At 35.3% G+C, this 25,918-nt stretch overlaps 1 protein-coding gene across 2 annotated transcripts in view; it reads right to left on the reverse strand.

Moving 5' to 3' along the window:
* LOC141346473 (disks large-associated protein 4-like) overlaps nucleotides 1–24,675 on the reverse strand; it is a 45,940-nt gene extending 21,265 nt beyond the window's left edge. The window contains exons 1-6 of one of the 2 annotated variants that reach the window (XM_073851336.1): nucleotides 24,217–24,675; nucleotides 22,354–23,138; nucleotides 20,371–20,597; nucleotides 14,215–14,313; nucleotides 12,104–12,251; nucleotides 10,020–10,257 (exon numbers count right to left, since the gene is read on the reverse strand). In XM_073851336.1, the coding sequence (XP_073707437.1) occupies nucleotides 10,020–10,257; nucleotides 12,104–12,251; nucleotides 14,215–14,313; nucleotides 20,371–20,597; nucleotides 22,354–23,138; nucleotides 24,217–24,637 (1,918 nt within the window). In that variant the 5' untranslated portion in view covers nucleotides 24,638–24,675. Of the gene's footprint in view, nucleotides 1–10,019; nucleotides 10,258–12,103; nucleotides 12,252–14,214; nucleotides 14,314–20,370; nucleotides 20,598–22,341; nucleotides 23,139–24,216 lie in introns of both variants that reach the window. The other variant, XM_073851337.1, reaches the window with a different exon arrangement.
* Between the last annotated feature and the right edge of the window lie 1,243 nt (nucleotides 24,676–25,918).

Genomic DNA, 25,918 nt, shown 5'->3' on the forward strand with positions numbered 1-25,918 from the left:
TTTAAATTTTAAATTCCATTCCTGAAAATCATAGTTATCAGCAAACTTAAGTTACCCATAGCTTTTGTAAAAAACCCCTAACAGTTTTGGAAAGAGCTTGAACCCAGCTTTCATATGGTACCAAAACTAAAAAAGGAAAAATTTCACCATGTGTTGGGTTTTCCTAGATTGCATCACATATGTTCAGCACCATTTGCTGATATGCAATCCAGAGGATAATATATCAGTTGGAAAGCAAAAAGCAAATGACAGATGTGTTCTCTCTAACCTAACAACATACTATCGTGCTATTTATTAATCGTCAGGTGGAAAGATCTTCTGCAAACATTGATTGGTGGATGTTTGTTTGTGATTAAGGCGTGAATGTAATGCGACTGGCTAAAGGCCACCAACAAATATCTTGATTCCTCAAACTTACTCAGTATCTGGTCTGTAAAAATCTTTACGAAGCAACATTAATTCCTACATTTTGGTAGTAAAGGTTAAATGTACTTTTTAGCCTTGTAGAGACACCTTAAAATCCATTCAAATTCAATTCAGAACACATGTACACATCTAAAACTCTGTATACTATGCCTGTACATCTTAAACAGTGAAATAGTGAAGCAACCGTGACATTAGCTGAGTCAACACTGGTGTGGTGTGTGTGAGCGATCCAGTGACTAATGATGACTTTATTATTCAGGTGTGGCCATGATCGCAATAATCCTACGTTCTCATCAGCATTCACATCTGCACCCTACACAGATTGTCTGAAAGAGCCGTTTAGAATGGTTCAATTCGCTGGAATTCAACAGTAAGCGAGCCATTATGAAATCGGCATTAGATGCAGCTGGTTTATTTTTGCGTCTCTGTTTGGAGCAGCTGCTGTAATGTCTGTGTCAGCATCCTAGATGGCCTGTGGAAAGACTCTCTATGCTTCTGCATAAATCATTCATTAGGCTAGAAACCCTGGGTTTCTGAAGAGCAAAGGCTGGCTTGCGCAAATGAAACGCATTGTGAATGAAACGAGACGTTTACTGAGTCATGAGGGAATGTTAATAACTCACTGAACAACTCTAAAGCTGAGAGGGTCTGTTAATGACCGTTTCTTTGTGCGAAACTCAACTCAAGACTTTATTCTAGAAGCGAAGCACTACTTTCCTTAAGTACCTTAAGTAGAAATCACTTTAAACCTTTGATTGAAAGCTCTCTATGGTGATAGTTTTCAATAGGGATGTGCAGATTGATCCCATTAGTCATTACTAATTTTTCTCTGTCAAGGTTTTTGACTAGAAATAAATCTGTCAAACTTTGCAAGCTAAAAAGTTACAAGTTACAAAAGTTCCTTTCAGAATCTGCAAAAAGTTAATTATTTTACCAAAATAAGAGGGATCATAGAAAGTGCATCTTGTTTTTATTTAGCACTGACCTAAATAAGATATTTCACATAAAGGATGTTTGCATATAGTCCACAAGAGAAAACAATAGTTGAATTTATAAAAAATGACCCTGTTGTTTTTTTGTTTAGTGATAGTTGTTCATGAGTCCCTTGTTTGTCCTGAACAGTTAAACAGCCTGCTGTTCTTCAGAAAAATCCTTCAGGTTCTAATTATTTGTTTTTTCCAGCATTTTTGTGTATTTGAACCCTTTCAAACAATGACTGTATGATTTTGAGATGCATCTTTTCACACTGAACACAACTGAGGGACTCAACTACAACTATTACAGAAGGTTCAAACGCTCACTGATGCTTCAGAAGGAAAAACCATGCAATAAGAGCTGAGGGTGAAAACTTTTGAACAGATTGGAGATGTGTACATTTTTCTTATTTTGCCTAAATATCATATTTTTTCCATTTAGTACTGCCCTTCAGAGGCTACAGAAGATGTTTCCCAGTAGACAAAATAAGTTAAATTTACCCTGATTTTCAAAAGTTTTCACCCCCAGCTTTTAATGCATGCTTTTTCCTTCTGGAGCATCAGTGAGCGTTTGAACCTTCGGTGATAGTCCCTCAGTTGTCCTCAGTGTGAAAAGAAGGATCTCAAAATCATGCAGTCATTGTTGCAAAGGGTTCAAATACACAAAAATGCTGGAAAACCAAAGAATATTTCTGAAGAACAGCAGGCAGTTTAACTGTTCAGGACAAACAAGGGACTCATGAACAACTATCACCAAACAAAAAAAAACAGCTGTGGATCATTCAGGTAACAACACAGTATTAAAAATCAAGAGGATGTAAACTTTTGAATTATTTTCTCTTGTGGACTACATGTATACATCTTTTATGTGTTTTCTCTCAGTTATTGGTTTTGAGGTGAAACATTACCATTTATTTTTAGATTCTTTGAGTGAATTTAATAGCAACCTCTGCATTACTTTATTACCCAATGCATGTATTCAGGATTTTGCGAGAGCATATAGACGTGTATTAATGAGTGATCAAATGTTCTGCTTTCATCAACAATACCACACATGACTCATTTTAGTGTTATAACGAACACTGCCATAGAAACGAGTCTGAGGATGAGAACAGCTCCTGTTAGTCATCTTGAAATTACATGAATTCTGTCAAAGTGAAAGCAGTGTGAATCTGATCATACCAGTATCACTATATGATTCAGAAGGCGATTCTTACAGTCGCATAGCAGCAGAAGACAAAACACCACTGTGACCATCATCATCTCGAACATTCCACTCATGTCTGTGACATAAATGCTGCAGAATTCCTGTCAGTCACATTCCAGGTCTAGACAGAGCCTATTGTTGGAGAGGTCATGCTTGGGATAGTTGTGTGACATCATAAGCAGGAAGTCTGGTTATGATGTCAAGGTTTTCACTAGAATGTTTCACCAACTCTAGTTTGATTTTGCATGATTTTTCAATATGCAGAACTGCGTGCAAAAAATCTGATGCATGGGACTGTTACTGTTAATTCACGTTCATGGATCCTGACCTTTCCAATATAGCAGATGTATTATGGTAATGAGCAACCGCTGCTAATGCAGCATGTTGGCATTAATAACTTCTAAAGCCGCAGAGCTTCTGATCTAATTGTTGTTAAATGCAAACTTTAAACGCTGATGTCTGTCAATTACTTTCTTTTAAATATACTCTACAAAGAAACTAGATCAAACATTGTCTCTATGAAAGGGAAAAAAACATTTTGATTTGTAATGCATAATGACATCCATTCCACAAAAATATATTCTAGATGCTTTTTCATTGCAATTCATTTGGAACAATCCTGACTAACAATACGGCAAACAACAATACAAATCCCATAAGACAGAAATAAGAAGCTTTACATAGAATTAGTGCTGCAACTGATGTAAAAATGAATAAATGACAATCAGGGTCATTGTTTTAGTTGCTTACTCATGTGGAATGAACCTTTGGTGGAATATGAGCTCTGAATCAGAGCAATGCTGGATTGGGTCATTATGTGGATTTGGCCTACAGTGTGGGAAAGGCACAAAATATGGGAACTTTCCCATGACAAACAAAAACCATTAGAACTTTTATTGTAAGACGCATGATAAAACAGATGTGGCATGACAAATTGGACAATGAATGTGAAATGTTGCACGAGACAGTAACGGCCAATCAGAACATATTTGATGTGCAATAAAGTGCAGAAGCATGCAATACATCATGCAATGAAGTTCATGATATATTGTAGAGCTAAATGTTGATTAAATGCATCATAAAGCTCAACTGATGCACGATAACAGGTGTTTCATTCATCCATTACAATTTATTTCAATTTTTACTCACTTGAACCTGTTTCTGAGGGTTTTTCAGCTGTACTACACAAACACACACCTTGCGTGTTTAGGCAGATAAAAGGAGTCAGCACCATCCTGACAAAATATATCAGCACTCCTACATCTAACACCTGTTCTGCCCAAATAACACACATTAATGTGCTGATATACGCCACATTTTTGCAAAACAGGAATGAGGAACACTTTTCATCTGCTATCATATACACAATGAGCCTCAGGGAAAAACAGGAGCGAAACGCTCAAACATCCATCTGATAATATGAGGAAACAAACTACAGGCCAGTGAAAGATATATGGTAGTGTCAACACGTTCACCGAAATCTCTTTCAACAAACCACAGTGAGAAAGATTTAACTTCCTCACCTCATAACAAACATCTAGCCTGATTTTCAAGTCTCAAACAGATGAAGCCAAAACTTTGTAGCGAGGAAGAATCATAATTCGGTACTTTTCTGGTTGGATTTCAGTAAGCTGCAACACTGAAGACTTGGCTTGATAAATACAATAGCCACAATAAATTTATTTATTCCTATAATCCAGGGTCAGCGATTTGCAGTAATCAAATGATTAACAACAGGAACCGCCTTCATCCAGCTTTCTGTGGTCTAAAACTCTTGCGTAGGATGTTTCGTTAAGCTTTTAGAGAGTGATAACTTCTTTGAGGTTACCAATAACTGAAGCGAGAATGAGCAGATGGAGATCCCACACCTTCTGACCAGAGAACTTTAGTCAGATTTGCATTCTAGGCCATGGGTGTGTTAGCTAGTTCACTAATTCTGGGTGTGATGAAGCTTCTATAACTAATAAAAGCCCTAATTACAGGCCTTTCTTCTGCTGACGCTTAGTTTATTGCGCTGACGGTTCATCTGTGTGTGGGTTCCTCACCTCAGAAACAGCTTTAAAACCTAGTCGACTGTAAAATACTACTAGATACTATGCCTAAAAGAGTATAAGATCCAAACCTGTGTGAATTTCCTTCTGTTGAACACAAAAGAAGATGTTTTGAAAAATGTTGGCACAAAATCATTCGTGTTAAGCAGAAGAAAGAAACTCATACAGGTTCAAAGCAACTTCAGGGTGAGTAAATGATGAAGTACCACTTTAAAGGATTAGTTTGCCAAAAAGCAAAACGTTTTAAGTTTTTTTATGGTGGTTTTTGTACAAAAAAAAAAAAAAAAATTCCCTTTCGTAAGGCACAGAAAATAGCAGCATAAGGGTTTAGAAGGTCACAAGGCTTAGTAAATAAGGACAAAATTTTCATTCTGCGGTGAACTACTCCTTAGAATGAGCTTTTTTTCCTCCCAGCGTTTCTTGAGACACTTTCCAAGAAATCAGCATCACTCGCTGCGTCAGCTACTTCTGTCTGTTGATGCTTAAAGGCTGTAAAACCCCAAAGAGAAGAACTATAGCAACAGCAGCCATGTAAACAAAGCCTCTATATAGCCATGAGAGGAAGATCATATCTTTGCATCATCCTTGACGCAGAGAATGTGCTTAAAGTCAACGATAACGTCAGACTTATACACAAAGATTAACAACTAAAATTTACTAACATTAGAAATCATATCTACAGAAACCATGACATTAAAGGAGTAGTTCACTTTCAGAACAAAAACGTACAGATAACGTACTCACCCCCTTGTCATCCAAGATGTTCGTGTCTTTCTTTCTTCAGTCGTAAAGAAACAGTTTTTTGAGGAAAACATTTCAGGTTTTCTCTCCATATAATGGACTTCCAAAATGCAGTTTAAATGCACCTTTCACGGGCTCTAAGTGATTCCAGCGGAGGAAGAAGGGTCTTATTTAGCAAAACGAAATGAAAGTTCAAACTCAGGGGCACCATAGAAGTCCATCATATGGAGAGAAATCCTGAAGTTTTCCTCAAAAAACATAATTTCCTCATGGCTCATGCACATCTTGGATGACAAGGGGGTGAGTACATTATCTGTACATTTTTGTTCTGAAAGTGAACTACTCCTTTAACGCTGCATAAGGCTCTCCAGCACAAGAGCTTTGAGCCTAGATGGAAGAAGTGTTAAATAATTGAGCAGATCTATGAAAAACTCATAAGTGCAGGAAAAAGTCTTGGAAGCTAAATGCAAAAAGGCCCACGGGAATATCATCCTTTTCTATCGATTTCCACGAATGGAACGGTTTGTATTTCAAAACATAGACCTGAATCAGTGCCATAACATGTTACGCTCCGTGCCATGAAAGATGCAACTCGGTCACTTTGAAAGAACAAGGTGCATTGTTTCATTGTTTCAGTACAAACATCCTGGGAGTTGGCTGACTATTTATCCAACCCACTGGACTGACAAACTCACTCTGAATGTCTTTTGTCGCCTAACACAGCATTTCCGGATCCGCAATACAAAACACTATACAATAGCCAGACATCAGAGAGTGCTCACATAGAGTTTAGATGCTCATACTCACAGAAAACATCTGAAAGAAATATGTGAGTGCATAAAATAACATAAGCCCCTCCATCAGACTGTATCTATAATACACGAGCTATAATTTTCTCCAAGGCCTGTTATCAGAGCTGCTTTGCCCAACAGATGATGAATGAACCATGCACAGCAATTAAATGCAAAGTGACACCTTTAACTAGAGCGATGTGTGTAATGTAAAACCTCTTCATGCTGTAATCATAAACACAGTGAATGCTCCTGTTTGACAGGGCGGTCAAGTTCAACTACTCTACAGAAGTCTTAGGTCCCATTAAAGATGATACTTCCCTTGGAAACTGACATGACAACTGTTTTGGGATCATCGCACTGCATTTATAGGGTGTGTGTGTGAGAATGAGGGTGTATGAATGTGTGTGTCATACATAATTTGCACTTCATTAAAAGAAAGAAAGAGACAGGACTATAATAACCAGTCTACATAATAACACAAAATAAATAGGCTAATGTAAAACATTATGAATCATATAATAACATATTATGGTTAATTTACGTACTATTATTAAACACACTGAGAAATACAGTCGCTGGACATGAAATAGATTTTAAAAAGACGTTTGCCATCTGCAAGAACACAAATCTAAGGCTAGATCCACACATGATGTGAATGTGTGAGTGAATAAATGATAAACGTGCGTTAATGTCGGTCCGCATCACATGAACACAAGTATCTGATTCTCACCTGCACTCAGGCTGGAAATGATGCTCAACTCGTCGCTGTTTCGCTCATATACTGAGATTTACATTAACGCAACATCATCACCATCATTATAAGAGCGTCCACGTCGCGGAAAGAAAGAACCGTGTGGAAACGCCTTCGTGACATGCAGCGGAGTATTGTTGAAGGAAACAACGCGTCGGAAATCATTATTGGACAAGCGAGCTGTCAGTCATTGTTTTGCGTGCGAGCGATTGGACAATAGGCTGATAGATCCGCCCTTCACTTAAATGTGTGACGCAAATACTAGGACCCGCCCCTTTATGAGGATAGTAGTGAATGAAATGGTGAGTGGGCGGGTCTCTCTTTCACTGCTCTCTCTCTCTCATGTATTTTTAGCAACGTTCTGCAGATGTGTGCAAAGAGATATACTGTTTTGTCACATTATTTGGAGAAAAATAAAATAAAATAAAAATTGAAAAATCAAGCAACACAATAATTAGAAAGTATATATGTCCATGAGGTGATACAGTGCCTCTTGTAAATAAATATCGCTACACGCCCTTTCACAATTTAGAATAAATTAAAAATAAACCAAAATAAATTCTTAAAAATCAAGCAAAAAACAATAATTATTTAGAAATGATATATGTCCAAGAGGTGATACAGTGGCTCTTGCAAAAAATAAAATACATATATTTTCATATATAATTGTGCAGAATAAATTAAAAATAAACAAAAAGAAATTCTTAAAAATCAATGATAACACAATAATTAGAAATTATATGTCAACGAGGTGATACAGTGCGTCTTGCAAAAATAAATAAATAAATAAATAAATACAATAAATTACTTTTTATATATAATTGTGCAGAATGAATTAAAAATAAACAAAAAATCTTAAAAAGCAAGCAACACACAATAATTAAAAAGTATATGTGTGACCCTGGACCACAAAACCCAGCGTCTTAAGTCGCTGGGGTATATTTGTGGCAATAGCAATAAAAGATTTTTTGTAAAATTCCTACTATAAATATATCAAAATGTAATTTTTAATTAGTAATATGCATTGTTAAGAACTTAATTTGGACAACTTTAAAGGTGATTTTCTCAGTATTTTGATTTTTTGCACCCTCAGATTCCAGATTTTCAAATAGATGTATCTCGGCCAAATATTGTCCTATCCTAACAAACCATACATCAATAGAAAGCTTATTTATTGAGCTTGCATATGATGTATACATCTCAGTTTTGTAAAATTTAACCTTATGACTGGTTTTGTGGTCCAAGGTCACATATGTCCAAGGTGATACAGTGCCTCTTACAAAAAATACAAAATAAAAATACATAAAAAATAAAATAAAATAGAAATATCTCTGTTCAATGTAATAAAACAGAAACATTAAACTCATTATTAATTTAGAAATATATTGGAAATAATCCCTACACATATAAATACTGGGCATATTGATAATTAAAATAAAAATGTTTAAAATAGAGACTTTTGAATGAGATTTTCCATATCAAACTTTATTGCACTTCAGCTTATTTTGTGTTTTTAGATCAACAGCATGACTCTTTTATTTTTATTTGAACCATATATGAAAATACACTTTTGACTGATGTTTTCAGATCAAACTTATATTGTGTTATTAGATTAACTTTTTCTGACAGGACCATCAATTCTCTTGAAATTCTCTTGAAACCATTAGCTAGTGAGTCTATGGAAGCCCATAAAACTGCTAGCGGGAAAGTTATGAAATTTGGCACACTGATAGAGGACAGTCTCAACATTACCCATTGAAAGTTTGGAGTCTCTAACTCAAACTCTCTAGCACCACCACTTGTGCAAAGTTTCACTCATGTTTATGCTAATAACTTTTGAAACATAAGGTCTAAACTTGGTCGACTAAGGTCGAACTTGTCCTAGACGGTTTGTCTGATTTTCAACAAAATTGGCTTAGATTATCTTTAGACCATGCTGGCAAAAAGCTATGAAATTCAAGTTGATTAGTCAAACTGTTCTTGAATAACGTGCAAATGAATTAGATGAATAGCACACAAAAATGGATATAAGGACAATTCTCCACAACGGTTTGGCGTATTAAGACCAAACTTGGTGTATGTTATAACAATCATGACCTGAGGCTACCTGCAGTGTTTCGGCATGGTGCAACCTAGTGGTCATGAAATATGAAAATGGCCATTTTTGCTTATAACTTTTGAATGGTTTGCCCAAAAATTATGCAGAGTCAAATCACACTCAATTTTCCCATGCCAGCCATTTTGAACTTTGTAATAAAATGCTATATTTTAAGAATACACCGCTGTATTATTACGAAAGTCTAATGTGTCTTCGGCATCATGCCCTGATGCTACTCAAAAAGTTTTAGGGCAGCGCCACCTTGTGGCCAAAAGCTATAAAGAAATATAAAAAAATGCTAATAACATTTGATTATATTGGCCTATTGTAATTAAAGTGATCTCAAAATATTCCTTGGGTCATGCCGAGAACATCAACACCAATTATGCCAAAATTGGCCAAACTTCCTTTTAGGCATTTTGATTAATGGTCAAAACCTACTTTTCAAACTCCTCCTACACCGTTGGTCTAATTTTCACCAAATCTGGCTCGGATCATCTTCAGACCATTCTGGCTAAAAATTTATGGATTTCGTGTCGATATACAAATCAGTGTTGGTTTAACGCATCAACAAATGTGCTGGAAAGATGCCAAACTGCATCTGAGGCTGTATGTCTCCAAAGCTTTGACATATTTACACTAAACTTGGTGTGTGCCATTGTCTCCTTACACTGACCACACCACATCAATTTGGTAGCAGTGCCTCCTATTGATCAAAAGTGATAAGCCATTCATAATAATAGTAGTTGTATATGATTTTTCAGCCATCTGGACTAAAATCATCTTACAAATGGCCACAGTTACTCATTGCTGCAGTTGATCTGGTGTTTGCTTCTGTAGTGCTTGGCCCCAGCTATAATTTTTTTAATGTTCTCCTCTTTTCGTAAAAGAAACACACCAGAGATGTTTTATTCTCTTTATTCTCTGAGCATTATTCAGGCTGTATCTGCTGGTCATGTGACTGTGTCTGTACTCACCGGTGCTGTTGCTGTAGGTGCGTACGGTGGTTGTCGTCGTGGGTGGCGGTGAATCAGAATCCATTGACGCCGTGTCGTCGTCTTGGGAACAGCCTGCCTGAATGGCACGAAGGTAACTATGGCTACGGGAGCGGAAGCATGTGGGCACGGGCATGTCGGGAGGCTCGCTGCATCGGGAGTGAGGATGCATGTCATCCAGCTCGTCTCCATAATGCTGGCTCAACTCCATGTCTCGCACCTGCTGAGAAAGTGGGATTTGATGAAAAAAAGTGGCATGATTAAAAAAGAAAACAGTCATGGGTGCGTGGCTATGTTCAGAGTGTTACTGGCTATATTACTGAATACTGCACTTATATATACAATGGTCAAAAGTTTGGAATAAACTGAAAGTCTCTTCTGCTTGCAAAAGCTGCATTTATTTAATCAAAATCTCAGTAAAAATTGTGGAAATATCATTACAATTTAAAACGGCTGTTATCTATGGAAGCCTATGGAAGCCTGTTTCTACCACTGAATAAAAAGTTTAAAAGTTTATTGTGACTTGTTATCTCGCATTTCTGACTTTTTTCTCAGAATTGTGAGATATAAAGTCAGAATACTGAGATGTAAACTCACAATTCTGAGAAATAAAGTAAGCTTTGCATAGCAGGAATAAATTATATTTGAGCATATATTCAATCACAATTCGGACTTTTTTCGTTGCAATTTTGAGTTTAAATCTCGCAATTCTTGCAATTTTTTTCTGAATAATTTTTCCTCAGAATTATGAGAAATTAAACTTGCCATTGTAAGTTATAAAGTCCAGTTCTGAGGAGAAATAAGACTGATATGTTCACAGAATTGCGAGTTTCTCACAATTCTGGGAAATAAAGTCACAATTGTGAGTTATAAAGTCAGAATTTCAAGATATAATTTCACATTTCTGAGAAATTAAGTCAGAATTGTGTGATAAAAACTCGCAATTGCGAGAAAAATGTTTAATTCTGAGTTTATATCCCTGCAAATTCTGACTTTATAACTTGCAATTGTGCATTTATATCTCACAGTTTTGAGAAAAAAAGTCAGAATCGCAAGATAAAAGCTCACAATTGCAAGAAGTAAAGGTCAGAATTGCAAGAAAAAAGTCAGAATTGTGAGTTTATATCCCGCAATTCTGACTTTATAACTCGCAATTGTGCGTTTATATCTCACAGTTCTGAGAAAAAAGTCAGAATTGCGCGATAAAACAGTATCAAACTCGCAATTGGAGAAAAAAGTCCGAATTGCGAGATAAAAACTCACAATTGCAATAAGTAAAAAGTCAGAATTGCAAGAAAAAAGTCAGAATTGCGAGTTTATATCCGGCAATTCTGACTTTACATCTTACAATTCTGACTTTATAACTCACAATTGTGTGTTTATCTCTCAAAATTGTAAAAAGAAAAAGAAAAAAAAGTCAGAATTATGAGATGTATACTCCAAATTGTGAGAAATAAGTCAACTTTTTTCTTTTTTATTCAGTGGCAGAAACGGGCTTCAGTAGTTATCTACGTGAATATATGCTCAAATATAATTTATTCCTGTTACACAAAGCTGGATTTTCAGCATCATTACCCCAGTCTTCAGTGTCACAGGATCATACAGAAATCATTCTAATATGCTGATCTGCTGCTTCTGATAATTATCAATATTTAAAACTATTTTTTTTAATAGAAAACCGTGCAAAGCATTAATACTGCATAAAAAGAGTAGTGTGGTAGTACACTATTCTGAACACAGCCGAAAGAGTCTGCCAGGAATGCACAGTCAAAATTGACAGGACACATCAAGCTATTGTATTTGATTATGTGTGTATTTGAAAATCTCATCAGACCAGAGCATTTGTGTCAGTTTAATTACTAGTTAGTCTTTAAGCTGATGAAATTTGGCTGTGATGGATCATGTGTATAATCTCAAAGGTCACAAATAACACACTCATAAATCAGCCCATTTCTTACGTTACTTAACAGAAAGAGTGTTATTATATTCAGTGGAAATGATGCATCTTCATCCTCGTCTGTTGGCAGTGCCCTGTAATGAGCTCAAAGGTCATGAGGGTGTCTGACCTGACTTATGCAGCTGCCGCGTCCCAGCGTGCTGCAGCCCTGACTGAAGTCATCATCATCCCAGTTTGGGAACGGAGAGCTGCCTCCGATGCAGTCCAGGTTATCCAGACTGCGATTCCCAGAGAACTCTCGCAGAGAAGGAAGACAGCTGAGGACAGGAAGGGACAGGGGTCACAAAGAGAAGAAGAGAAGGGGCAGGAGATGAGAGAAATGCCAAAAGCAGCTCAAGTGCTCTATAGACTACAACAGGGGTTTTCAAACTGAGGCCACAAGGGAGTGCTGGGAGGTCAGTGAAAATGTTTAGAGAAAAAGTGTAAAAAATAAAAAATAAATAGAAGTAAAAAGAAATTTATAATAACATATAAAATAAATAAATAAATAAATAAATAAATAAATAAAATAATACTTTATGAATTAGTCAAATTAACAAACATAAACAATTGCAATCAATTTAAGGAAAAATACAAATAAAATATTCTAAATAAAATAAATTTAAAAAAGTGTAAAAATAAATACTAAAATATTTGTAAATATAAATATAAAAATATAAACACAAAATTAAAAATATTTAAATAAATAAATAATCTGAAAATAATCAAATACACTAGCAGTCAAAAGTTTTTGAACAGTAAGATATTTAATGTTTTTAAAGTCTCTTCTGCTCACCAAACCTGCATTTATTTGATCCAAACTACAGCAAAAACACAAAAATTTTGAAATATTTTTACTATTTAGAATAACTGTTTCCTATTTGAATATATTTTAAAATGTAAATTATTTCTGTGATTTCAAAGCTAAATTTTCAGCATCATTACTCTAGTCTTCAGTGTCACACGATACTTTAGAAATCATTATAATAAGCTGATTTGCTGCTCATAAAACTTTTATTATTTTTATTATGTTGAAAACAGCTGAGTATAACTTTTTTCAGGTATCTTTGATGAATAGAGAGTTCAAAAGAACAGTATTTATCTGAAATATTAATATTTTGTAAACATTTTAAATGTATTTATTGTCACTTTTGCTCAATTAAATGCTTAATAAAAGTATTAATTTCTATCATTTCTTACCAAAAAAAATAAATAAATAAATAAATAAAATAAATAAATACGATTATAAACAAAATTATACTATATAAATTTGTTTGATCACAGAAATAAATTACATTTTAAAATATATTCAAACACAAAACAGTAGTTTTTACTAGTAAAAATATTTTAAAAGTTTACTGTTGTACTTTGGATCAAATAAATGCAGGCTTGGTGAGAGAAGAGACTTTAAAAACATTAAAAAGTTTATCCTTCAAAAACTTTTAACTGGTAGTGTAAATAAAAGATTTAACAGATTTAAACGAATAAAAAGATTAAATAAAAATGTTTTTTAATGAAATAAATAATTTAAATAAATGATTAAAAATAATCTAATTAAAGTAAATAAATAAATAATACATCTAACAGTACAGTCCTTATATAAGAAACTATATGCATTTTTCATATTAGAAAGGGCATCTCATTTATGAAAATGATCATATTTAGGGGTCTGTGGCTTCTAAAAGATTGAAAACCCCTGGTCTATTACACAAAAAAAGCAAATGGAAATGGTAAAGCTGTAACAAAACTACTGAAGAAACATTTTCTTATTAGTAAATGTATTATCATGAATCCATCTTTTCATCATCCATCCATCTATCATAACAGATCTGTGTCTGCTCTAAAATAACACCAGTTTCCTCAAATCGCTTGACTATCCAATCAGACTAAAGCAGCTCAGCTAATGACCAATCAGCAAAGAACAGTTTAAGCTCAGCGTCCAATCAGAGCTCTTACAGCAGTTAGGGTGAGCATAACAAGCACTGAGGAGGCTTTCTCTCTGGTGCAATGCAACCAAAACCCAAACATCAGATGTGTCTACAAATGTGCAGTATGGAGAAAACCACCTCAGACTAAACATCTCAGAGTAGGAGAACTGTTTCACGGCCAATAGTAAACCAGGTTTCAGTCAGCACTCCTAATTTGAGAGGAGATCAGGAAAGCAGCGCTGGTACGATGACTCCTTTGCGGTCAGTGAGGAGCTGCGGATGGACAGATGGCCGGTCTCCTCACTGGACTGACCTGACAGAGCGTCCGATCTGCTGCAGGGTGGTGATGCTGTGGAGGGGGGACCAGAGAGCCTCCAGATCCCCCTGCAGCATCGAGTAGTCCAGCAGACGGCTGGAGAGAAGGCAGGGTTACAGGGTAAGATGGGAACGGGAAACAGGGAGGAGTTTATAGTGCAAAAAGAGGGTGGAGCTTAAAACAGAAGAGGCGGGGCTTCAAACCAAGAAGTTTGAGTCATTGAGGGAAACATAAAAGTTTAAAAACATTGCCAGTGTTGGGGAAAGTTACTTTTAAAAGTAATGCATTACAATATTGAGTTACTCCCTAAAAAAGTAACTGATTACGTTACTTAGTTACTTTTTATGGAAAGTAAAGCGTTACATTACTTTTGCGTTACTTCTTAATTCTGGGCAGGGCTTGCTTGTTTGTTTTTAATATAAATAGTTCTATTTTTTGCAAATGTAAAAGCCTTTACACACTTTAGAGAAAAGTGAATTGATGTCTGTACAGTAGATGCAGAAGAAAAAAAAAGGAAATGTTAGATTATCTTGAGTAATTTTTGCTTATTAGTATGGATGAATTGGATCATCGAAGGTCGTCAGCAAAGACATCGGTTCATAAAATGAGATTAAATACATAAAGGATATTTGTATTATTTAACATATATTTATTGCAGGTTTGCGTCATATTCTGAGTTGAATTTCACTGTTTTTATTCATTTTGAGGAATACTGTATTTGTTTTTTTAGTGAGTGAGATGAATTAATACATGTTCACATTGATTCTAGAACTAGAACATCTTACAATTTCTCTCAACATGGGAATAGTAGAGTTTTTAATCAATAAATGGGGGAAAAAAGTAACTGGTGTTGCTTATTTGAAAAAGTAACTCAGTTTCATGTCAATTAAAAAGCAATGCGTTATTTTACTAGTTACATGGAAAAAGTAATATTATTACGTAACTTGCATTACTTGTAATGCGTTACCCTCAACACTGAACGTGGCTATGTTCAGAACAGCATACTAACATATTGCTTTTACTGTGTCAGCACAATACAGTAAGTATACTGTGCACATTATGCAAATGTTCTGTATAACACACTATATTTGTTCACAATGCAATGCCATTAATAAATCAGCAGTGATTTTTACATTTGTATCTCTTGTTTAAATTGCTACTTGTGTGAACTGGCAAGACACTTTTACACTAAATTTAACTACCATGAAAATTCATTAAATTTTTTACACTCGTTTAACAATGTTTCCTTTACTATTAATAGAAATATTAATCAGAAAACAGTGTGTACTTCACTGTATTCAGTAAGCATAAGCAAGTATACCACTGTGAACATATAGTCTTACCAATCAGGGTTAGAGGAAGAGGAGAGGAAGGTGTTAGGGTCATTCTGAAGAAAACATGTTCAGGGCATATTTATTCACAAAAACCAAAAGAATAATATAAGAAACGACACTAAAAAATAAAAAAATAAGCCTATTTGTAGGGTGGTTCAGTGTTTTATTATTGTTACTTACGACTTACGTAAGTAACGACTACTTACGAATAAAATAAAAATAATAAAATAAAATAAAATAAAATAAAAAAATTTAAATATTGACTTGCACCTAACTGAAATGAATAATTTAAGGTATTCAAATGACTAAAACTGAATAAAAAATGAATTCATATAAAAACACATAAAATAATTAAAATTTGTTTTTCAAAGAACAACAAAAAAATGTTTTCTGTTTAATTTAATTGCATTTTTGTTTTTGTTTTTCCAAACAAAAAATAAATATCACACATTTTCCCCTAATTTATGTCATTCAGTGTAACAGTCTTGTCAGGCATATTTACAACAAAAATCTATTTATGACATATTAAAAGATGAATTACTTTCAACCAAAATAATAATTAGTTGTTAACTCAATTTTTTTTTATTTGCCTCTATCCTAGGTTTTGCCCATTTCTCAGTAAGATTTTTTTACTCATTTGAAACACAATAAAATTTAATATGCCCCCTTATTCTTTCACATATTTTAATATGTACAATTCACAATAAGCATGTTGTTTGAATTTGTACATACATATGATGTATCTATTACAATGTAATAGTATTTCAACTAAATTTTGAAAATATTCTAAAATAACTTTGAAACCTTAAAAGTAGACACTTTACTTACATTTATTTTGCTTTCTATGGACATGAAATAACGTTTGGAAATTTCTTTTGACGATCTTAACGTCTTTGACTAAATACTATTTAATTTAGCTAAAATAACACTGCACCTTAATAAACTAATAAGATTTATCCTGTTCAGACACATAAATGAAAGGCAAAAATGTTACAACTTATACTAAACACCATTATTGTTTGAATGAGACCTCATTGATGTTGTCAGACTTGCTTTAGCACCACATTCAAAGGTGGAATCACCTGGATGCAAAAACAACTCATGCATTTTTGCGATTATTTCATATACAACACAATCTGATCTGCATTTGATACCTGTGAAAAAAAAATCACAAGTGGTTTATAGTGGCAATAAACACTTCATTTCCACAGATTAGGCAAAACACCAGTAAAAAGCAAAAAGAAGTGTCTTCTTTACATGTGAGCAGCAGAAAGGTTGTGCGAGGCTCAGCATATGCATGAGAGAGAGACCAGCTGTGCTCATTCTAGCAGATGAACAAGCACAGCTGGACTCTGATGCATTTATGAGAGAAATAAACTCATCCTGATCCAGAAGGCATGAAATAACGGACCTCACACCTCAGACGGGGTCTCTGGCATCGTGACAGACCACCAGTGTGTGTTTCTGTGTTTGTACCCTAATATATCTCAAGCCTTCTGAACTGAAACAGATCACTGAGGTTGTGCATATAGAGTTTTGTTTTAATAATGAACAGAAACATAATATGTGACCCTGGACCACAAAACCAGTCATAAGGTTAAATTTTACAAAACTGAGATGTATACATCATATGAAAGCTCAATAAATAAGCTTTCTATTGATGTATGGTTTGTTAGGATAGAACAATATTTGGCCGAGATACATCTATTTGAAAATCAGGAATCTGAGGGTGCAAAAAAATCAAAATACTGAGAAAATCACCTTTAAAGTTGTCCAAATTAGGTTCTTAACAATGCATATTACTAATCAAAAATTACATTTTGATATATTTACAGTTGGAATTTTACAAAAAATCTTTTGGAACATGATCTTTACTTAATTTCCTAATGATTTTTGGCATAAAAGAAAAATCAAAAATTTTGACCCATGCAATGTATTTTTGGCTATTGCTACAAACATACCCTAGCGACTTAAGACTGGTTTTGTGCTCCAGGGTCACATATGTGCATGTATTAAATGGGTCGTATGATGCGGTTTCTTGTTTTCCTTTGTCTTTGGAGTGTTACAAGCTGTTTGTGCATAGATAAGATTTGTAAAGTTGCAAAGCAGAAAGTCTCAAAACCAAAGAGATATTTATCATAAAAGCTAAGACTCAGTCACACCTCCCGAGTAGATTAGCATAACACCGCAACATATGTATATGCAATGAAAGAAGGCGTAACTTTTAGCGGCTGTAGTATTGTTGCAGTCACCATGTTGTGGGGACGCGATGTGTTTCATTGCAAAATCAAAAGTACTTGCCTTCCCAGGGCTCTATTTCGTATTTGCGACTAAAAATTACTGCATGCAACTGTGAAAAAATATTTAGGAGCACCATGTGCGACTGACCCGATCAGCATATTTGTGTTTGTGCTCAGGAGCTTCAAAGGTTTCTACGTGTTTTTGCAACTTTGAGTAATGTATCACATATTTCACAAATCCTTTTATAAATAAAGTGTAGAGAGAGTGTAAATAAGAGACTGATTTTGCAGTATAGAGAGTGTTGTTGCTTTGTGATATAGCTTTTAATATTTTTTTAAATGAGATATTGACTTAATACAGCAGTTAAATAAACAAGAAGTTATTATTAAGTGACTTACATTGTCTGACTATAACACTATTGTCTGATTTTGCTCTATTTCGCCGTCAAAAGTAGTCTGAAACAAGTCACAACTGCGCGCATCTCCATTCAAACACAGCGGTGTTTCGTTTATGAATGAACGTGCGTTTTTAAACTAATCTAGTGAAATGATTCAATTTCCCATTCATAAAGACAGTGACTTGCTTTATTCCTGAATGAACCATCCATTCAAACGAATCAAATGAATAATATGATTCAGTAATTAAATCAATGTCTTGCCGCCACCTGCTGGCAGATCTTTTCATTTATTTCAATCTTTAATATTTCTGTATTCAAAATTGTATATTTAAAACAATTGAATTTATGAATTTGATTGCACTCGTGCCACATCTGAGCCTCTTTAAACATATGAAAAAAGTAAAAACAAAATTCCCCTGTAAATCACTTTAAGGAGTCAAATATCACCTCGTAATGGGAAGGCTAATTTTTTATCAGATTTTTTGATTATTGTTTAGAATGTGCTCCTAAAATTTGGACTGTGCACAAGTACTCCTAACAAGAAAAGTAAGCGTAGAGCCCTGCTTCCAAATGAGGACAAAACTATACACTGTTCCGGGAACAGTACAATGCAAATATTCGAGAGGGTGATGCACATTTCACGGAGGACTGTTTCCTGAACCTCTGAGAATATCTTACAATGCCAGCTGTACACAAAGGCTTAAGGCTATAAAGTTGGGCAATTCCAATGTTACAAGGACAGTCTGCGCTTCTAAATGATGTCCTGTAAGTACGTTTTCATATTTTAAAAATTCAGTACTGACTATTCAAACGCAAGTTTTAAGCAGTGTAGAGTAGTACTTGTTGTAATTCGTTCAATGATCGCAAATGCAGACACGGTGTTATGTTTACATGGTGCAAAAAGCAATGCAACGCAATGTGTAAAAAGACTGTACGAGTCATTATAATCAGTAGTTATGCCCCAACTGGATGCTGTTAGAAAGCTAGTATACCATTGCAAACACAGTCTTACCAATCAGGGTTAGGAGAGAAAGGTGTTAGGGTCATTCTGAAGAAAACATGTTCAGGGCATATTTCTTCACAAAACCAAAAGAATAATGTACTACCCTCCAAAGGCAAAGTGCAGTAACTACGCCAACACTGAAACTGAGAAAAATGCCTTTAAAGATTTTACGCCAGCTAGTCAAACATGTTGACACTCTTGTTTCTCTGGGACAAAATTGAACCAGCAGACTTTGCCACAAGACAAAACAGTTGTCACAAAGTCCATTTTATGCCTTAACTCAATTTTGACCAAATGTGTAGTTACTGCGCTTTGCCTTTGGAGGGCAGTATAAGAAACTGCACTAAATTATTAGGCATATTTGTAGGGTGGTTCAGTGTTTTATGATTGTTAGCTACGGCTTCAACTAAAACTATTAAAAACTGTTTTGATCAAATAAAATAAAATAAAATAAAAACGTAAAACCACACAGAAAAATTTGAAATATTGACTTGGCAACTAACTGAAATGAATAATTTTAGGTATACAAATGACTAAAACTGAATATATAAATAATAAAAATTAAAATTAAACATAAACATACAGGGTTAAGGCTATAAAGTGGGGCAATTCCAATGTTGCAAGGGCAGCCTGCGCTTCTGACTCACGGCCTGTAAGTAAGTTTTCATATTTAAAGAACTCTGACTATTCAAACACGAGTTTTGAGCAGTATGGAGAAGTTCTCGTTGTTTCTCGTTCTACGATCACAAATGCAGACATGGTGTTATGTTTACGCAATGCAATGCATAAAAAGACAGTATGAGTCATTATAATCAGTAGTTATGCCCCAATTGGATGCAACAAATGCCTCGTTTATAATGGGTTTTATTATTTCTGTCTCGTCGCACTGAGAAATGGCATGGTAAGGGGTCACACGCTTGAGGTTTTCGGCCAATCACAATTCACCCGACAGCTGGCCAATCAGAGAACGCCTTGGTTTCCATCAACGATGAGTTTTGTAAAAATCAAAACATTTTAGCAAGGAGGGGCAGAGAGGAGCAACAATAATGTACAGTATGTGGAAAATGTTTTTTGAACCTTAAACATTGCATAAACACATTGCATTACAACAAATACACAAAATAAAGCTCGTTTTAGCAACATCATATGACCCCTTTGAAAATATTCTGTTGACTTACTTTCTTGAGGGGAACTGGTCACTTAGTGATTGCTGTGTTGCGCGTAAGTAGCTCTGCCTCCGCGCTGCGGTTTTCGGCGAGGGTTTGGGACTCCCATCAGAGTCATCGCTGTCCTCAAAGTCAGCCATGGCTTTGACGTAACTGCCGCTACGCATTCGTCTACAAGGGATCTCGCCCATGGGCCCGCTTCTGCCCAGAGTCCCCGTCCAGTCACCGGTGGAGGGCATCTGAACAAACGTCAGAGTACAAAGATTACAAAATGAGGCTTTTACAGTGATGTCCAAAGAACTTTTCAGTGACCAACTCTTAAAAAAAGAAGCATTTTTCTTAGTGTGAATATCATTTTCAAAATCTAAAGAACATTTTTCTGTTATAAAGAATTCTATGGAATGAAACATTTCTTCATGGAAAAAAAAAACTTTATTTTTTAAAGGTCATCACACTCCAAAAATGTTTTGTTTTCCAGTATAAATATCTAAATATCCTTAAATCGAAACATAGACAAAATTACATAAGATATTAAGTGAGTTTATGCCTAAAACAAGAAAAAAATATTTGCAAATAGGGTCAGAAAAATTTGATTATTTCTAAGGTTTTGCATCCACCACAGCCCACCTTTCTCCAATGTCCCATGACACTTTACACAAATTATGGGAGACCTCAGTAATAAACATTGTCAAAAACTGGGTACAATGAGCTGACATTATTTTACTCACCATTCAACTAACATTAAAAGGAAATTTAAAAGTGTGAAACCATTAACAAATTACTTTTAACATAACATGAATAACCCTAAAAGCTTCTTTATTATTTCTGCAGCAATTTCACTGTAATAATATATATCTATATTATGCAACATGCCTTGTCTTAATCAAAAATGTTTGAAACAGATATTTATCTGCTTAATATAATAATAATATTACATATTATAATGTTCAAAATCAGATTACAGTTACATTTTTATGTATTAAATGATGGCAGAGACCAGTAACCTTCAGTAACTTGGTTCGTACATTAAGAATTTAGAGACCCTGATCTAATAAAATATTTAATGCATTTTATGATGTTGATTTAAAACTGGAATATCTACATATTTTTTTTTTTATCATTTTTTGGGGAATAAAATGTTGTATAAAATCAAGCAAATTACATATGAATAAATCCCTCTATAAAAACCTTCAGGATATAGACAGGAATAAAAATGTAAAGTGTGGTGTGTGTAAGTGCTACTGAAGTGGAGATTTATGGCTCAGTGTAGGAGAAAAAACTCATTTTGAGAAAATAGCCTTTAAAAATATGCATTGTAATTGAAATCTATTGACAAAAATAGATAAAGTGCTATAAAAGAAACAATTAACAGTGTTTTTTGGTTGATTTCTTTCCACTAGTATGAAAAAACCCAACCAAAAAGCCCAAAATTTCAAACTTGAGAGGAGCATGAAAAAACAGCATTTTTGCCTGAAGTGTCTCCCCTTAAAAAGAGCTTTTTTTTATATCATTTTATATTTTAACCCAAAATGTTACCAAAAATAGAACAGGAAGGAAAATGTACAGCTCATTCAGGCAAACAGATGGATGATTATGGATGATTATTTGTACCAAACACTCTTAAAAATAAAGGTGCTTCAAAAGGTTCTTCAAGTAATGCCATAGAAGAACCATAATTGGTTCCACAAAGAGCCATTCAGTCAAAGGTACCTTTTTATAATCTGAAGAACCTTATTTACCACAGAGAACCTTTTGTGAAAGAGAAAGGTTCTTCAGATGTTTAGACACCATTTAGACAAAAAGGTTCTTCTATGGTATCGAGAAGCTCCTATATTTTTAAGAGTGTATGGAGTGAAATTATTTGTTTAATGCTTTTTAAATGGAACTTCTCCAAACTGGAAGTGCATTCCATAATTGAAACCCATGTAAAATCTTTAGGAAAAAGGTGAATACACAATAACCATGTTTTATCCATGCACTCACCCTCCCGCGCACCTGCAGGAGGTGGCAGCCCAGATCCTGCTGGACAGATTTGGACTTCAGCAGGGTGCGATCCAGCGTGGCAGAGCCCTTCTGACACACCTGTCTGGTGGGTCCTAATGTAAGTGTGGACCACGGTCCTCCTTTGCTAAAATTCCCATCAAACATCGGCCCTCTGCCTCCTCCGACCCCCCCACCACCTCCACCGCCGCCGGGTCCCGGGAGTGCAGGGAGCCCCTGGTGCTTCAGGTCACTGTTACTCTTTGAGGATTTGAGCGTGTGTTCGCTCATGGTGCTGTAGCCCTGCATGAAGTACCTGGACGCCACTTGTCCGTCCGGCCCCGGTCCGGATCCCACCGCTTGCCGACCCAAAGTCATCATAGCCATCGGGTTCCTATAGTTACTTATATCACTGTCCAAATCGTCTGAACTCCAGTATCCGGACATATTGGATCGTGGCCTCCGTTTGGCCGTTGCTTCGCTCTTCGTTCCTCTGTCTTTGCTTTTGCTTCGATGGTGTTTGTCGTCGCTGCTTGACGATCTGCTGTTGCGGCCGTTCATGTTTCCCTTGATGGCGGAGTTTTCCAACGACTGGGATTTAGCAAAAAGTTTCTGCACGGAGTGAACTAAGTAGCGTATTTTTCCCGGACTGTCCGTCCGCTGCTGTTGCTGCTGTTTGGTCGTCGTCACCGCGGTGCTTCGGTGGAACTGTAACGTGCTGAAGCCGTCCTGTTGCCCTGGCAGCTGTTTCTCAAACTGGTCCAAGAGGTTCGGTGGCAACCGGTTCATCTTTCCTGCCCCTAAATGCCAAAAGAGCAGGACAGTCAATCAGGAGATACTCAGAATTCATGAAGCAACTTGTCATACTTCAGTGTGAAAACATTGAATCTCATTCACTTAAATTTTAATCAACCTAACTTGGTGCTAATTACCCTGTTGAAAAAAACAGTATATGTTTTGATGCTGGGATGCTGGTTTTATGCTGGTCCTTAGCTGGTCATGTTGCTGGTCAAGGACCTTCACAAACCAGCAAAGGACCAGCTTTGAATATAAACATACTTAAAAAGATAACTTTTTAAAAAAAGCAATACTGCCTTAGATAATACAACTTATTTTGAGAGAATATACACTATTTAATATTTTTTATTCAGCAAGGATGCATTAAATTGTCAAAAGTGACATTAAAGTGACGTTTAAAAAGATTTCCATTTCAAATAAATGCTGTTCTTTTGAACTTTCTATTCATCTGTGAATTCTAAAAAATAAAACGTATCACATTTCCCACAAAAATATTCAGAAGCACAACTGCTTTCAACAAAGATAATAATCAGAAATGTTTCTTGAACAGGAAATCAACATAATAGAATGATTTCTATTAGAAGGACTGTGTGAAACTCAATACTGGAGTAATCATACTGAAAATTCAGTTTTGTTCACAGAATTAAATGACATTTTACAATATATTCAGCTATTATAAATTGTAATAATATTTCACAATTTTAACAGATTTGTTTGATCGAATAAATGCACTGCAAAAAACGCTTTTCTTAGTTTTATGTCTTGTTTTCAGCCAAAATATCTAAAAATTCTTAAATCAAGAAGATTTTCTAGACAAGTAAAAATTATTTTTTTGTTTTTTTTTGAAAAATACAAGCAAAATAATTGCCAGTAGGGTGAGCAATTTATTTTAAACAGAAAAAAAGGTTTTCTTACCCCATTGGTAGATTATTTAGCTTGTTTCAAGCAAAAACGCACTTAATTTTGACTAGTTTTTTTCTGAAAACAAGAAAATAATTTTTACTTGTCTAGAAAAGTTTTTTTGTTGTTGTTGATATTCTGCATACAGCTAACTTTTAATAAAAGTTTCTAATTTCTCACCTGATATAGTAGCGGATCCGCTGGTGATCATGGCGGTCCGTCCCACTCCGAGACCCATTCCCATGGACATAGACGTCCCCAGCGTCCCGGTGCTGATTCCTCCGATGTTGTCGGCTGTGTGACCGTAGTCGTCCTGATCGAAGTGCGAGTTGTAGTGGATCCGGGGGAAGGTGCTGCTGGAGGACAGCTGGTTGTTGAGGGGCATCAGGCAGTCGGGCGGAAGGCCTCCTGTGCTGGGCGACGGGGAGAAATGGTGCGGGTCCAGGGCTCCGTAGTGGTCCATGGCTGCTGGTACGAGAAACGGGGTGTGAGAGAGGGTGGAAGAAGCGGATGGGGGATACACAGGGTCCAGGTGACTGGGAGAACGGGGCGGCTCGCAGTTGGACAGGTGACGGGTGCGTTGGGGGGTGTAGCCTTTCATGGCAGAACGGGGCGATGCCCCCCCACCCTAGATCTGGAGCATGAGCCAACCGGGGAGAAACAGAAACCCTGGAGAAAACAGAAATAGTGATGATTTTAGAAGTTAATAGCCACAAAACCAGTCATAAGGGTCAATTTTTTAAAAGTGAGATTTATACATTATATAAAAGTTGAATAAATTAGCTTTGTTAGGATATAGATATATATTTGATATAGATATAGGTATTTGAAAATTAAGAAATTAAGAAATTTGAGAAATACAAATTAAGATTTTAGCAATGCACATTAATACACACTGCATTTTTTTATTTAGTATTTTTATTTAGTTTTCCAGTACAAATATCCAAACATTCTTAAATCAAGATACATTTACTTGAAAAGCAAAGTCTTAAGTCTTGTTTTCTGGAAAAAAAAAAGTTTAGGTGAGTTTATGAAAAAAAATGCCAGTGGGGTAAAAATAAATAATTTTTAAGCTTGAACTCACTTAATTTTGATACATGTTTCAGAAAAAAAGTAAATGTATCTTCATTTAAGAATCTTGAAAGTCTTGTTTTATAAAATATTTATGTACCTTTGCTTTGTTAAGTAAATGCATCTTGATTTCAGAAACCACACAAAAATGTTAAGTTAGAGAGACTTTTTTTGCAGCGCAAATTTAATTTAATGTGGAAACATAAAACTAAATCATTTATTTTTTTGCATTTGTGGTTGCTTTTATCAGGCATTAGCACTACTAACAGTGACACTGTGCAAACATTGCTTGTTTTGTATGACAGACTGGCACATATATTTTTAGTCAGACAGAATGACATGCATGATTAATGGAAAGCTGCACACAGTTACATGACAGAACCAATAGTCTACTCGACAAGCAAAATATGCATTGCACTTTGCCAGTTTCCTATCAGCCATATATTGTGCAAAACACCACAAACACACACATAAACCCAGATGGTGCTGGAACACAGGCTCCTGTTTCTCAAACCGCTTTTAAATGACTAATAAAGCAAATAAAAAGAACGACTGAACAGCATGTGTTCAGCATTTATTACTGACCCAGAAACCGTCCCACCACCTGTCATATAAAAACACACACACACCATGTTTATATCAATGTGGGGCTCTTCTATTGATGACTACACTGCAAGAATGCTTTTCTTTCTTAGATTTTTTCTCTTGTTTTCAGCCAAAATGTCTAAAAATTCTTAAATCAATAAGGATTTTCAAGATGAGCTAAAATTATTGTCTTGTTATCAGAAAAAATAAAAGTGCATTTTTACTT

Source organism: Garra rufa, chromosome 12 (genome assembly GCF_049309525.1).
Source record: "Garra rufa chromosome 12, GarRuf1.0, whole genome shotgun sequence".
In the NCBI taxonomy this organism is placed as follows: Eukaryota; Metazoa; Chordata; class Actinopteri; order Cypriniformes; family Cyprinidae; genus Garra; species Garra rufa.